The sequence below is a fragment of the Ascaphus truei genome, chromosome 11 (assembly GCF_040206685.1).
Source record: "Ascaphus truei isolate aAscTru1 chromosome 11, aAscTru1.hap1, whole genome shotgun sequence".
NCBI lineage: Eukaryota > Metazoa > Chordata > Amphibia > Anura > Ascaphidae > Ascaphus > Ascaphus truei.
Genome location: NC_134493.1, coordinates 50323945 through 50340502, shown reverse-complemented (window position 1 = coordinate 50340502; position 16558 = coordinate 50323945). Strand labels below are relative to the sequence as shown.

The 16558-nt window shown below is 40.0% G+C and overlaps 1 protein-coding gene across 7 annotated transcripts in view; it reads left to right on the top strand.

Annotated features, from left to right (window-relative positions):
• The window catches only part of LOC142463424 (syntaxin-binding protein 4-like), a 78852-nt gene extending 64244 nt beyond the window's left edge, over positions 1-14608 (top strand). For all 7 annotated transcript variants that reach the window (XM_075566154.1, XM_075566156.1, XM_075566155.1 and 4 more), the window contains 12 exons: positions 177-243; positions 1098-1195; positions 2003-2099; positions 3022-3158; positions 4020-4112; positions 4524-4589; positions 5869-6060; positions 6556-6666; positions 7706-7755; positions 9880-9986; positions 12498-12555; positions 12756-14608. In XM_075566154.1, coding sequence (XP_075422269.1) covers positions 177-243; positions 1098-1195; positions 2003-2099; positions 3022-3158; positions 4020-4112; positions 4524-4589; positions 5869-6060; positions 6556-6666; positions 7706-7755; positions 9880-9986; positions 12498-12555; positions 12756-12873 — 1194 coding nt within the window. In that variant the 3' untranslated portion in view covers positions 12874-14608. The remainder of the gene's footprint in view (positions 1-176; positions 244-1097; positions 1196-2002; positions 2100-3021; positions 3159-4019; positions 4113-4523; positions 4590-5868; positions 6061-6555; positions 6667-7705; positions 7756-9879; positions 9987-12497; positions 12556-12755) is intronic.
• Positions 14609-16558: the final 1950 nt, after the last annotated feature.

The following is a 16558-nucleotide window of genomic DNA, read 5'->3' as shown; positions in this document are numbered from 1 at the left end:
ACATATAACATATAGCAGGTGATGGGTGATCATAAAATACTGGTACCGCCATATGTTTCTGGTATGTATGGAGGCATTTATACTAGAATATGTATGAGTAGGCGTATGTATCTCTGGGTGTAGGTGGAATATTTGATCACCCTATTTCACATACAGTATTACCAATGTTGTTTCAGTGCCGACATGAAAACCATGTGCCTTTTTCATCACCCGACATCTGCCCTCCTGAACTCACTGTGTCAGGTAAGAAGTCTGAGCAGTGTAAGAGTAAAGATGCATCTGGTCCTCTGGAATGACTGACCTGCCCATGTATTTGTTAATGGCATATTCTCATTTACTAGGTTTATACACACACACACACACGCATATATATATATACACACACACACACACACACACACACATACACACACACACACACACACACACACACACACACACACCTAGATAAGATTAGTTAAGGTCTTCAATAAACGCATTTGTACAATACAGGGATAACTGCACTAAATATAAGGCTTACTGTATTTAAAACAAAGATGTACAGTACATCTCAATGTATTATTCCTGTAAACATATGTACCGTATGTACTGTATGTATATACTGTATGATTCTTGTTTATCTGTTGTTCTGACGCCACAGTTTTTTAGGGAACAAACCTATCTTTCTTATTGCTGCTGTCAAAAACATCAGGGGAAGAAGGGTGAATAGGAGAAGTTTGTGCTGTTTCAAAGGTTACAGAAGACAGAGGGATTAGCAGTGAATTTTAATGCAATTCAACCAATATGATACTTTCAGGATCATAAATGACAATACAAATCAAAGTTTACTGCCTGCTGACACTAAAGAAGAGAATAAGGGTATTTCAATCATTCTTACATGGCCCCCATTCGGACCTACACTTTTAAAGATTGCTGCCTAGCACAACCAAGTTTTCATATGGATCAGCTGCCTCTTTACCCTAGGCATGGTGTGCTATAGGAACGGGGCTGTTAAATACCAGGGTCTTCCTACGTGTGACATAAGTGAAGCATCACTCATTCATCTGAATGGGAGAGCTGTACAGTATCTCATACAGTTTCTGTGTTGTGTCTTCTAGCTCCAGTGTCACCGCCCTATCACGGAGCACCAACTGGCAACAAGCACAAGGTTTCTCTGGATCCCCACGTCCGACTCAAAGAAGACAAGGTAGAACTGGTGAGTTTAATCTCAGAGATCGGCTGTACATTTTCTTATTGGTTTTGTGTCCAGTTGTGAATTACAAGTTTAAATATTTAGTATTTAGCTGTAAATTCTGTGATAGTCTCTTAGTCACTATTTAGGGTTTTAGAGGTCTCTGGCTTACAGTGTCCTTTAGTGAATTCTCTGACTCTTAGTGCCCTTTTGGTTAGTTCTTTAACCCTTAACGATCCCTGAATGTCATGACGGCTAACATGCTTGGGGCCCTTATCACGTTTACGGAACTTCATGCTATTTTTGCTCGTTTTCTTGGGGGGATCGTGTGTATGTAAACAGAATGGAAGTGCAGCCAACATTACTTCCATTCACATCACTTCACGTTCCACCAGTCTTCCGGCAGTGACAGGGTTAATTGTTTATTTTTGTGTAATGTTCAGAATTTTCTGATTGGTTCTCAGGGGTGCGGATTATTTGACTGGTTCTCAGCTTCCTGTTCTTTTCTAGCTTTGAATTATCTTGGTTATCTGTCTATTATTATTTTAAATTTCATACATGCCAACTAACTAAAGCCCAACAGTGGTCCTGTCTGATCATTTGATAATCTGCTGGTCTCTTTGGTGTAATAGCGTATGATCTGAGAAAACACCAGCCTGGATTATGATTGCACTGCTGATTTAGAGTTCATTGGCAAGTATGGAGTTCTCTAATTGACTCTCGGTCTATGGTTTTGGATTTTCTTACAGGGTGTGAGTCTCTAAATTATAATTATACCACTTGGCTGTCAGTTGACGGTCAGCCAGCTAATAATTTACTTCTACACTCTAGATCCTACAATTCCTTGGGCTGGACATTCCAGATGAGAAGAAGAGAGAACTTCATCAGGGTTTGATAACAGACTGCCAAGGAACTATAGCATATGGTGGTAAGTGTAGTACACACTCCTCTGCAGCAATGCCTGAATATGAGACCGTAATAGACACCTACCGGCCTTGGTGAGACACTGTGAAAAAAGGATATTTGGACGTTCTGGGGCGCGTGGGCTGTACGATCATGAAAAAGAAGAGAACAATATAAATGAACAATTGCACTTAATATGGATATGATGATGACGACGAGTTGTATAATTAGATACACTTAGGTCAGTGGGAATGTTCCTCTCTGGGATGGTGAAATGATGAGGTATGTCCTCTTGCAGTCCTCAAATGACAGAAAACTGCATCTTAGTAAAAAAAAGTGCAGAAGAAAAATATGGCATAATAACGCTTTTAATATAACAGTAATAAAAATGAGATTTCCAACTATACATTTTGATAAAGCTCTATGGAGCGAAACATGTCGATGTAATTTTCTCCCGTTTTTTTTTTTTTGCTGCAAATAAATCGTTTTTTCATCCTCTTCACTGTCTCATACGAAGTGGTGCAGTGTCTTTTGGCTTGTTGCCAGTTTTTTTTCTCTTAATTGACAAATAAACTTTTCCAGTCCACCAATAAATGCAACTTGTAATTGATTTTCAGAGAAACGCATTAAGCTAAATATTTGCTTTTAGTACAGTTAGACTAGTTTTAAGAAACCCAATTACATTGTTAAATTGTTTACAAGAGGTTGTTTTCTGGCTGTATACATGGGCTTGCTTCTTTTATAAAGCGACTCTCCCTGTATGTTAATTTGCATTTTGATGCCCAGAATCTAAATATGTGCAGTTTCAATGCTGTGGGGTGTTTTTAAAGGCTGAACATGCTCTGAAAGCCTGTATGGGATATGTAGATGTACTCTTGCATGTTTCTGCCTTAAGAGGGCAACCTGTGCTTACACCTGAGAGTGTGTCTGCTCCTGTGTCCTCACAGATTTCCTGCAGGTCCTGCGTGGCTGCTTGCAGGATGAATTGGAGATTGCAGGTCTAGATTACAGCTCTTTGCTCTTTACACATTATGAAGTGGCCAATTTACTTGATACGTCTGCATTTCACTGTCCTGTCACTAAGGTGAGATATGCTCATATGCTATTAGAAACGTCACCCCCTCTGTTAAAGTGTGTGAGCCCCACGTAGCCTCATCTACCTATTAAGACTGTCCATTTATAATACTTATCATGGTCCTTTTTTTGCAAGCATTTATAACATACATTTACATCCCTTTAACTTATAATTGAGTTTTACTGATAAATGCGCGCTTAGCTGCCTAGTAACCAGTTAGGGCAGCGGTGACCAACTTAGTCCTCAAGGGCCACCAGCAAGTCAGCTTTTCAGGATATCCCTGCTTCAGCACAGGTGGCTCAGTCATTCTCACCGAGCCACTGATTGAGCCACCTGTGCTGAATCAGGGATATCCTGAAAACCTGACTTGTTGAGGACTTGAGTTGGCCACTCCTAATGAAATTAGCAGGAGCAGAGAGGCCAATTCAAAGCCTTATTTGACCCATGGGCCACCAGTTAAGAGCCCGTGATATATTCTATGGAGAACATTTACCAGTTCTTTATAACAAGGAGACTGCCCGGGCACAGGTACTAGTCATTATGAGATGACCTGGGCATACCTAGAAGCCGTTTAAAACATGGAGGATGCTGCTATACTAGTCTATATAATATGGCGACTGTCCAGGCACATTCACTATTCCATTGTAATATAGAGCTTGTCTAAGAATATGTATTAACCTTTAGATATAGAGGCTATCTGGGCAAATCTATTAGTCCTATATGATACAGGACCTGTCTTTACACATTTAAGTCCAACAGGTTACAAAAGTGACTTACAGTATGTTGAAACAACCTAAACCCTCCTTTCCATTCGGCATCCTGTATCCATCAATGCTGCTGAGAGTAATATGAACGCTCTATACTCTGCAGGAGACAGATGTTACCAGCTGCTCTGATAGTTTGGAGTTAGAACAACTACAGGAGGAGGTGTCTGATCTAAGGAAGGAAGTTCGGCGACTGGAGGTGAGTAGTAAGTAGTTGGTAGCACTGCATGGAACCTGTTATCGATTTGCAACAGACCGGCTTGTCTGCAGTGGTGGTTTCATGCAACAAAAAAAACTTGGCAAGTTGCATGAAGAAATCTAAGGGTTAGATTTATATATAAAGTATATATATATATATATATATATATATATATATATATATATATATATATATATATATATATATATAAACTTATAGGAGCATAGATACACACACACACCACCACCGCCGCACTGTGTGTATCATACATGTTAATGTTGGAAACAAGTACAGAGGGTGGTTTGTTGCAGTAGTAGATGTTGTGTACGGTAGAGAGTACAGTATATGTCGGTGGAAGGGGTAGGCTGGTAACATATGGTACAGTTGTCTTGGCACCTGTTTCCTTCCCAGGTTTTGCTAAGAGAGACAGAGAACAGTAAGAGGGCGACTGAAGATGAACTCCACAGACTGAACCAGGTGAGTGAAGAGTGTTGCAGTCATACATATGTTCAGAAAAGTCCAGGCTAAGTCTTGTTTTTCTCTCTTAATGCTACTAATTAACCTAAATCAGCAAAACATATGAAATCATACTGAAAGGCAGTACTGTGCAGTAGAAGTTAAGTTTAATAATAGAGTCAACGTCATCACACCAATCCTATGGTGTAGCAGGTATAGAATCGCTACTAGTGTATGAAGGGTCATGGGTTCTGCATGGTATGGTAACATATATGCTAAAATAGTGGACATATGTCTTTTTTCAACCTCATCTCCTATGTAACTGATATTGTGACTGGGTTATTTTTCTCTCCTATGGGTGCTGCACCCATTCGCTCATGTTCCATTTCGGGAAGGAAGCATTTTGGATTTCATATGGTAGTAGCAGAAGAGTTCCTGTTCAAACAGCAGATACAGTATCTTACCCGTTGCACATATAGTAGTGAGGATTTGTGGAGCTCAACCAAGAATTTCTATGTTTACATTTCAGATATATTCATTTTGCTAACAGCAAACTCTACTCAGGCTACAGTGTCAGAGGGTGGTAGATGTGGGCATATATCTGAAAGTGGATGCGTGATCCTCTGTACTAGAGCCACAAAATGGTACATTTCAATTAAGAGTTATAAAATAATAGTAACGTCAGAAAACGAGTAAAAAGCATTGCAAGTTGACGTTTTTAGTCAAATGTTTAAGGCTGACCCTTTAGGCTACAGGTGGTCTTCAGCGTCCATGAGCAAAGATGGTGTCTGGCAGATAGGAGAAATTGTTCTCCTGTAGTGGTGAATAATGGGGTTTGTTTGTCAAAGTTGGAAAAAAACAATGTGGTAGATTTATTAGAAGAATTTTTTTTTCTGTTTTCATCTGGATTCCCTTCTTCATAAAAATGGTGCTGTTTCTTTCGCCAATTTTGAAGTCAAAGACGGATAATATATATATAATAAAATAATGGAGTTCATTTATCAGCTAAGGTCTTGGCTTGGGCAAAAAAAATTAAAAATAAATACAAAATATATATATATAGTCATCTTTAGGGGGATAGGAGCTTGTTGGAAGACGGCAGGTCTGGGCCCCAAGAGAATTAAGGCAAGCCAATCTGCAGGTTAGGTTGTTATACATTTTTTTTTAGGAATCTGTAGCTGCCTTGCAGTAGGTCTTCAGAATCCACATTGCCCAATAATGTATGCACTATGTGACCAAGCATGCCTTCTCTCCTTTAACTTATAAGAGGCCATGTTAACCATTGCTGATTGATTTACAGAAGGTGCTGGGAGTCTTATCACAAAATCGGTGCCTGCAGAACAAACTGCAGGGAGCAGAACTGGCCCAGTGCCAGGCTCATAGCGCAGAACACGACTATGAAGAGGTCATTCACCTTCTGGAAGCTGAGATTACTGAGCTCAAAAGTCAAATGCCGGGGAAGAAGAAGCAAATGGCTTCAGCAATACACGAGGTGAGAAATATGATGGGTACCGTCTCATCAGAAAGGTTAAGGGATATTGTGAGTGAAGAAGGTAAACTAGCCTGAGAATACAACGAGAAAAGAGATATGAAGTGGTTTTGAATGGAAATTACTGATATCAGGTTCCTGTACCAAACCGTAGGTTCTATAGCTCAAAAGTGATGTGTTGAGTATTAAAAACGATGAGCCATATTTCTGCTTGAATACACTTTATGGCTCACAAAGTGGATGGGTTATTAGGCACTGAAAGGTATCTTATGTATACAGTAGCATTGCTTAGTAAATATTGGTCCAGGTTTATATCCATCTGTTAGTCTTTCCATGTATTCTGTATCTCTTTGGTTATGCACTAAGCTACATTTTAACCAATCAATACAGTAAACAGGATCCTCAGTGCTGATTCCTTCAGCCATCCACAAATGTAACCCCCACTGAGACAATATACAGTATTGTGGTTGTTTAAGACATCACCGTCTGTACTTTTAGGGCTTGGATCCTAATCGACGATTATCACTATCTGACTGTCAACTGCGCAAATCTGAACTCACTCGCAAACATTTGGAAATATCCAACAAGAGGCTGCTGGGCTTTGTGCAGGTAAAGAAATGCACTCAAGCCTCTCTCTGCTGGGAATGTATCCTCAATGCCTTTCTTGTTTCTACCATTGGCACCCCTTCTTTTCAGATAATTCTCCTTAAGAACCATCTTTATGGGCTCTGTTATCCTGGTAATACCATCTTAGTAAAAGGGGTAAGAGAATAAGGCTGCTACTGTGTCATTGTAATGATGTACCTGCACATTGCAATCACAGAAAAAGGTGAGTTGGCTGGTAACAAGCCTTCTATACAGAGGGATTTAGGGGTCTGTACTTGGCGGTTCACTGTGGTAAAGATGGTAAATATGGGGCTTATTCCATATAGACTTCTGTGGGCAGTAGAAGAGAATCTCCTTTTTCTAACGGTCATTATCAATTGCCTAAATATCTCTGAGATCAAGAAGTATGGCGTATAACTGGGGCAACACTATATATTTTATACCACGTTGTGGGATGAGTGAGTAATCTTTGCTTTTATTATGTGTACAGTAGGATGGCAAAAAGGTACCCTCAAAATGTCATCAGAATTGGTCAAGACGCTTGGGCAGTGGAGAGAAAACACATGAACAGAAACACAAACACACAACCAAATAGTTCACAAAGTCTAGTTGAAGTCTTCACTTCGCTCGCTCATCCAATAATTAAGGGAGACTTTGCAATGTTTGAGAATCCCTAGATCATACAGACAAGTATGTTCTTAAAATTCTTGTGTCATCCTTAGCCAAGGGGCCATGACATTGAAGGCATCATGGCGCCCTGGTTATAGACACTGCCAAGTATCAGTACCGTACGATACTCTGTAACATACTGTAGATTTGCATGTCACTACCCAGAATCCCTGTCTGCAGCCTAACCAGTGTGTGACATGATGATGGGGCGAATCAAGCGGATTTGGGGACTCGGGGATTGGAAGACATGCAAACCCACTTATGGGCATGTTATGTTTGCCACAGATTTGTATGGTGAGCACTTATATTGTTCAGCAGATTGCTAATGATGCTGCCCTGCACTTATTTACCATATTTCTCTTTCTTCCAAAAGAAAATCCAGAAAGTTCTAACTACATCACTTCAACTAACTGATGAGATGAGGTATGAGTCTGGTACACAACATATGTTACTTTTCTGATCTATAAAAATATTCTTGGCATATCTAATTATTAAAAGAGTTGAACTGTATTATTATATATATTTCTGACCCTGTGATAAGGTATGATACATGGGAAAAGTTTAGTAAAAGACAGGTATGGGAGTTAATAAAGATGATATATTGTGCAATAACTTGGAGGATGAGGCTAGATGCATTTTCTGTTGCCTGGCCTTTGTGGGGGGGTGTTGTCAATTTCCTAGTGGACTGCATAGGTATACATTAGATTTTGTATTTACTGAGAGGTACTATTCCGCAAGATACTGTCTGCTGCTAGAAGACCTTTTGGCACAGGAAAATATCCTATGCCAGAGCACCTCTCAGTAAATATGCTCATTATAAAGATAAGCTTACATTTCATAATGTACACATGGCCTAAATGTATATACAGTATGGTCAATTTTAGCCACTATAGAGTCTATGTATCAAGGCAAGGTTTACATGCATTTGATGCTCTCAGAGTAATTTTCATCTTCATTAGCATCTGTTATCACTGTATTATGGGACCTTGTTGCAGTTTTGTCCACGTGTGCATCATCGTGAACAATAGATTCAGCTAGGAAGCAGTTACATGATGCACATATGATGGGATATATCACATTCTGCACCTCGGTCCATAATTTCACCCCTTTTTTTGCATACAGTGACAGAGGTGGAACACATCTCTCTAGTTTACAATCTGCATTAAATGTAAGGCACGTGGTTCACACATTTCTTACATTGCGTCCAGTTTTGCCTTGATACAGTACATACTGTAGACCCCCTTTGTCTTATATTAACAAGGATCACCACTTGAAATTGGGAGGATATGCTGTTTTCTTTGGGTTCTTTAAAAGCATTAAGACTTGCTATTTATCCATGGAGATCTATTTCATATGACAATTCTTAAGTACTATAGCCCAATATTTCTCAAACTTCTTCTTCAGAACCACACAAGGTTTAAGGCTTAACCAACACATTTATCACAGCAGAAGACATTTCATTTGCAAATTAATAGAATATTGATTGTATTCCCCAAATCCAGTCTGGTTCCAGACCTTTGAGAGAGGCTTGGCCAGTGCTGTAGTCTAATAAGGTTTAGTTGAATGGCCTACATTATCTCCAGTGGTTTCAGATCTACTGTACAAAGTCGAGCTGTGAACATATCTGCACAGTGTCTCCACATCCAGTCAACTTTTTCATGAGCAAAAAAGACCCCTATGAGAGCAGCACTCACTGAAGTGGTGTATAATGTATTAGTAGCCAGGTGTATATATTTTCACTACATGCTGATCATTAACCCCTATATGTTAATGCATTTATCTAAGGGTTTACTGCTATCCACGCGCTTCTGGTGTTAATATACAGTATCACTCAGTTCAAATTTCAGCGCATGACCACCCATTTTTGAGGTTAGACAGCACGACATGTATGGTATTGGTCATTACATCTACTTATTATCATATCAAACAGCATATTTATCCACCAATCTGTATTACCTTTTGCCATCCAATAGGGCAAAGGTGCCAGTAACTTACAGGCTATTAGTCTCTTAGCTTAACTATTACTATAAACAATAGTTTGTTCTCTTCGGAGTGTGCTATTTAATATTTGTATTATTCCGTTTGTCTTTATGACCAGTGGTTATGTGCTGTTCGTTTGGTTTGTCTACCCTTTTTATTAATCCGAATTAACCAATAAAGGTTACGTTTTATTACTAATACATTGTACACCACTTCAGTGAGTGCTGCTCTCATAGGGGTCTTTTTTGCACTTGCCTAGGCAAGTAAGTGTTTGTTTGCTCATTCACCCCTTTACCCCTGGCACCACTTAATAGACTGTAGCAAGAGCTTCCCTCCTCCCTCCCCACTCTCCTTCCCCTCCCTTCCTACCTCTAGATTTCAACTTTTTCATGAGACCACATGTATATTGGTTTTGAGTACAGTTAAAGGAAAAATGTGACTAATTGCAGCCTAATATCTCAACAAATAGAAAACATGTGACCCAAAATGACGCTACGCATCATCCTGATTCTATTTTGAAATGCTATTGCCCGATTTGCCTCATATAAGGTCATATTTGTGTTCTAGAGTCAGCAATTTGGAGAACAGAGAGAATAAAAGCACCTTGAATGTGCCCCTTCCATCTGCAGAGTTACTGGTAACAGAAGTCAGTGACATTCTGGAGTCTTGTAATTGTAAGTAATTGTGAGGCTCTCCGCTTTAATGGGTAGGATTCACTGCAAGGGTGCAGTAGTTGGGTGGTGTTTGGTAAGTTATACAATGGGTATTTGTAACCTAGGCTATCCAATTGTTATCCCTTTTCAATTCCAATTGTAAATCAAAAATATTTATGGATTTATCTGAAATTCATGGGAGTTTGTTCATTGGAAATAAAATCACCCATCCCTACGTTTTGATCAACTCCACCATGTTTGATAGTAATTTTTAGGTGTGGTTACAGCAGTGGTTTAACAAGTGGGAGAGCCCAGATCCATGTCAATTTAATGGGCCATAAGGCACCTGCTGACGTAACACTAACATGCCCCATGGCCCCTGTGCACGTTAGTGTTACGTCAGCAGACGCCGATACGGGTCTGCAGTAGGATTTGGCGGCCATCCGCATGGAGCTGCAGGGTCTAGCAAGCGGGTTATTCAGTTAGTGAGTGGTAGAACTCTCCTCAGGATCGAAGCATATAGCTGCGTTCCGCTGCTCACCATCAGGTTACTACTGGTAGAGTCTGACTGCGATCAAGCCATTTATTACGCAATCACCCCTTTAGACTCATTTAAACTAACATTGATTGAGTAGACAGATTTCCCCCTTTTTCTTCCAGCAGAGCTGATATTGGTGTATACAGGGAAACGGCTACTTAAAGGGCCATGGCTGCTACACCATATGGCTGCCATTTCTCTAATACTCTGCTAAGAGGAACATTGTTGCTATTTCACACCTGCAGGTATATGTGGCAATCATAGACCACAAGCCCTGCATCGATTCAGAATAGCACTTTGATCCCATCAATAGACTACCCCTTTTAACACTGAGAGATGTCGCTATGTGGCAAAGTTAAATCACATACAAGCGTTATGCTGTGTGTGGGGGCATTTCACCTAACCAATTAGATGAGTCCAAGCTACACTTTGTTACTTTGTTCAGGGGACAGGGTATCTGACAGAGTTATTAAAATGATCGGTGCCCTGATATTTACGCATTCTAATAATCATAAGTAGTACAGGCAAACTCTATTAATTGCGTGCTGAGAGAAAATACGCTTTGTTTTATGTGCTTTATTCTGTGTATGTTAGATAATTAGTTCAGTGCCTCTGTCCTGTTCCTTGTATTTTAAAACTAATATAAACGTCTTTAAAGATGGACTCTTTATGGATGTCAGGTGAGCATGATTGGACATTGACTGGAAAAGATTTTAAAGAGATAATAATAATACATGTGGAATTGTTATCAGATACAAATCTGATATGTGCACCTATGTGAGAGGGCACAACCCCCGTCTAAAAAGGGCTCCAATAGAAAGCCTGTATTGGTCTGAGAAATCCAGCAGGGAGCTGGTTGATTGCAGCTACAGACAATTAACCAGTCTCTACCTGGCTAGACACGTAGAAAAGCTGCCTTCCCTTCACATTTGTCTGCTGCATTTCGGCTGGAGCACGCTACCTGCAAACGACCGATTCCTGGCTGGTTCCCTTTCCTCTGGCATCTGAACAGCTAAGTACTTGCTAATGTGGAGGTCCGGAGCCAGTGTGTGACAACAGGAGGAGTGGGGGTTGCGGAGCTAATAGGTTGGGTGCTCTCCGGTTTCCCACCTCACTGTGGTGGTTCCGTTTGGCTACTCATTCCGTTTTCCTCCGCCATATTCACCCCCTACCTAGTTTCATTGTCCACACTATTATATATATTATGATATAGCCTCACCGGTTGTGTTCATAGACATTGTTTCTGCCTTTAGCTCTTGAGCGCTGGTTATAGGTAGACTGAGCATACGTACAGTTTTAAACGGGACAGTACCATTTTTTCATATTTCCCGACCGTCCCGTCGTTTAATATAAATATCAATTTTGTCCCGTTTTTAATAAACTGTATATAGTTTTTATTTTTTTGTAAAAAACTGAAGGCGGGTTGTTTATTTCTCATAAGGCTCTATGCTAATCAATGCGTTCAGTAAAACCACTAGTGTGACGAAAGAGGAAGTTCCATTTACTTTATCCTATCAGGGCCAGGCTTCTTCCCAGAGAGAGAACAGCGCTAGTAAGAGACGGAGCAAACGCGTTCTCGCTGCTTAGTACGATCGGCGTCCCACATTGTACTCATATCGTTGTTTCCTTAGTGTTGGCGGCTGGCAAACTGATCCCCCACCACTGAACCTACTAGAAATCCATTGTGCTTCTGACTCAATAAAGTAAATGCCCTGTAGTGGGGTGTGGGGATAAATAACATTTTGTTATCGTCTTACTTTTTCATGAATACGGAATATTACATAACCCCGTCTCGTTTTTGCCATCCCAATGTCCCGTTTTTGTCTCAAGGAAATATGGTCAGCCTAGTAATAGGGATATAGCCTAACTACAATCCTGATAAATTCTCCAAGAAGGTTTATTTGACATTTTTTTTTTTGCGTAAAACTGACACTACCGACTTTAACATTGATTTGGGTTCCATGTATCACTCTGGCGTGTTTTTGTCATTTCAGTCACCTCCTTTACATGTGGTGACTTCCTGAAGAACGACAGAACATTATACCCACCAGGGTATGTGTATATAATGGGATTTAGTGAAGGGGTCCGTGATAGATTAACGTAGAAAGCTAATACTGGTTATTAAAGTGCAATAGAAGCTATTCTGTTTCATGTGTAATATCTATCTGTAATAGTTATTGAGTGGGGTTGGAGGGGTCATATAAATAAACCTGGAAAATACTACATTTACTTTTTTTTTACATTTCTTGTAGACCTTCCAACCAGAAGATAATCTGGCCCCCACCACCATGTCCACCCCCAACACATAATCCCGGCAGATGCAAGGACTTGGTTTGCACAGCCAATGAATCTGAAGACAAAACGGCATAATTATCTTAATCTGTCTATCCTGCTGCGGTGTCCCATTGGATTCCTCAATTGTGAGCATATGAACCAGGTCTACAGGCCAGATGCAGCTGCAGAAGGATAAGAAATTCAGCCACGAGAAGATATGAAACCGCAGAAAAGTATTCGAAGAGGCAGATTCTAAGAAAATATGATGGTTGAGAATGACAACCTCATAAGTGAACCAGCAATACACACGTACTGTAGCTAAAGTAAAGCAAAATACAAACACACAGGTGCCTCCAACAAGAATCCACACTGACCACGGTGGAACTATAAATTGCAAAAAAGTACAAGTACCAAATGTAGAAAAATATCAACATTGATTACAACATTGCATCAAAAACCCAACGTTTTGCTTCTGCAGCACCATCACGATCCTGTTGGATCTTTGATGTAATGTTGTAATAAGCTTTGATCTTTTTCTACATTTTGTGATGTGCCCTATAGTATGTACAGTATACGTTTTTTCGGCATTTTATGGTGGAGAATGAAGCATTTTGTGTAGGACGTTTTCACGAGTGCATTTGGGGTGCAAAAAAGTAATGAATGACCTTGAGAGATGTTAGCCAAAACTTTTGCTCTGTTGGTAAATAATACCTGTTGCAACGTGAGCACAACACTGTTTAACCCTATACATATGTAAAATGGTGTTACCTGTGGCCCTAACTACTTACACTGAAGAGAGATACAGTATGCAATGAAACAACTTTTAGTATATGCGGATACAAATATGCATGCTTTATATCCTACAGTTTGTTTTTCAATCATTCTCTTTCTGCTTAACCTCTTTCGTTACTTCTATTTTAACTGTTGAAGCAAGATGGTTTCTCATCACGGCAAGAGCTCTTCAGTCTTATACCAGAATGGTGATAGAAGTGTGATCAAAAGTGCTCAAGTATCAGGCTGTTCACAATTGTAATAACTCCTAGACCATGAATAGATTAATCAATCTTCAATATAAATGAAAAGCAGAGGAAAAGACCTCCCAGCCCGACGCTACAAGCCTGGTAGACAGCGTGTATCACGCGCAGGCTAAATAAACCCTTGGCACAGCGGAGAATAACCATGTGTGGATAAGAAATCTAGCTGTATAATGGCTTAATCACATTGAACAGGAGAACCTCGATACGATGGACCCTTAGTCCCCCTAAGGGAACCGACGGGTCCTCGCCTAAGCCAGGTAAACCTTTAGTGATGTAGATAACAGCAGACAATCTCCGGACGGCGTACTCACGTCCAGATCCAAATGTGTTAAAGTCTCCGGTGCAGGCAGCGTGCGTCCAGGGATAGCAGGAACAGGTAAGCAGGAAAAAAGGCTTGGAGCACTGCTAAAAAGAACAAGAACTGGAGGCTAATAGAAAAATAACAAAATATTTATTGGGACATACCCAATATAAATGAATGAGTATGTCCATATAGCCATCACATGAGTACAGCTTCCTGAAAACAGGGGTTAAGTGTAGAACCACCACACTCAATTTCATATACCAGAATGGGAATCCGTAACAAAGTCAGGGAAGGCAGTCACTCTCCTCTGTTGTTATGTTATGTATTAGAGAGAGAGAGACAGACTCATTGGTCGTTTGATGCTCCTGTCTTTGAGATGTGCCACTTTCGGGTAAGAGGAGGGGCACACTGAACAGTGCATTAGTATCTTTGTCTTTTGTATTAAGATCCTAAAATGAGCGGGTTTCTTCTGTTTCTATGTATTATAAATAAACATTATAATTAAACATATTGAGCCATAATTTATAAGAAGTGCTACTCCATAAAAACTTTCTGTTCTGGAAGACACCTTACAAATGAATGGGCGATAAAGGGCCATATTTACTAAGCCATGCTGGAAGGTGTCTTATGGAGTCGCCAATAACTCTATTCATCACATAACGCGTGTGTTTTCTAACATCTACTTGTGTGTTGAAGGATAACTGACAGGATTGGATGACGTATGGATGACTACGCTAGGGTAACATTCCCTGGTGTCCCAGCCAAAAATACAAAACTAGTTATAAGAAGAAAAGCGCTTGAAAGGAGGCGTAACGTGACTTAAAAAAAAATATATATATATATTACATATTATTAACAATTCTAAAAACACATAGAAACATCATACACCTAATATTTCTGAGGTACACCTGAATCAGCATCCTGACCAGACAGATATATTGAGTGCTCTCGCTTATCTAAAGTGCCACACAATGACTTATTCCAATAAATAATGATCATCCCCCATATAAAAGACTCTATCTATCAATCTATCTATCTATATATCTACAGGTAGTCCTCGGTTATCCGACATAATGCATTACTCAAAATGGTGTTGGATAGCGAAATGTCTTAAAGAAAAACACATTTTCCCATAGGAACACTGTTTAAATGAAAGGTTCCGTTCCTGAAGGCATTTTTAACACTAAAATACACCAAATATTTTATGCAGGCAATAAGATACGCAGCGCACACATAAATTATATAGTGTATATACTGTATTATATATATAGATATATATATATATATATAATATAACATAAAATATAATAATATAATATATTAGATAGTATAATATAATATTATATAATATATATATTATATACACATAAACAACTTTGCAAAGCGTTGTAAGAGCGTTGGATAAGCCGTTTTGGCGTTGTAAAAATGAACATAGGTATGCGTTGCATAGCGTTGGGTAAGCCATTCATTGTAAAACGAGGACTGCCTGTAAATATATATATATACACATACACACACATATACACACACATGTACTATATATATACAGATATGTGTACTATATACATATATATGGATGTGTGTGTATAAATATTCATTGCATAAGGAACATACAATAGTATCAAGCTATCACCTGCAAATAATCAACTGTAACCAGTGGCATAGCTAGACATGGGCGGGCCCCCAGGCAAACATTTTTTCAAGGCCCCATTAATATTACTACTGACTGCAATTGTTTTCTCCCTTCCCCATTCTCTCCTTGATCCTCTCTCTCATCATCCCTCCTTATCATCATCTCTCCTCAGCTCTCCCCCTCACCACCATCATATCTCCCCCTCATCAACATCATCTCTAGCCCGCATCATCATCACCATCATCATCAGCTCTCCCCCTCATCATCATCAGCCCTGCCCCTCATCATCATCATCATACCTCCCCCTCATCAACATCATCTCTGCCCCTCATCATCATCAGCCCTGCCCCTCATCATCATCATACCTCCGCCTCATCAACATCAGCTCTCCCCCTCATCATCATCAGCCCTGCCCCTCATCATCATCATCATACCTCCCCCTCATCAACATCATCTCTGCCCCTCATCATCATCAGCTCTGCCCCTCATCATCATCTTCATACCTCCCCCTCATCAACATCATCTCTAGCCCTCATCATCATCACCATCATCATCAACTCTCCCCCTCATCACCATCATCATATCTCCCTCTCATCAACATCATCTCTAGCCCTCATCATCATCAGCTCTCCCCCTCATCATCAGATCTCTCCACATCATCATCAGATCTTCCCCTCATCATCATCGGATCTCTCCACATCACCAGCTCTCCCCCTCATCATCATCAGATCTCCCCCTCATCAGATCTGTAAATTATATCTAGAGAGTTTAAAGTTATGCTAAATGACATTGATGTCTGGCCCTATA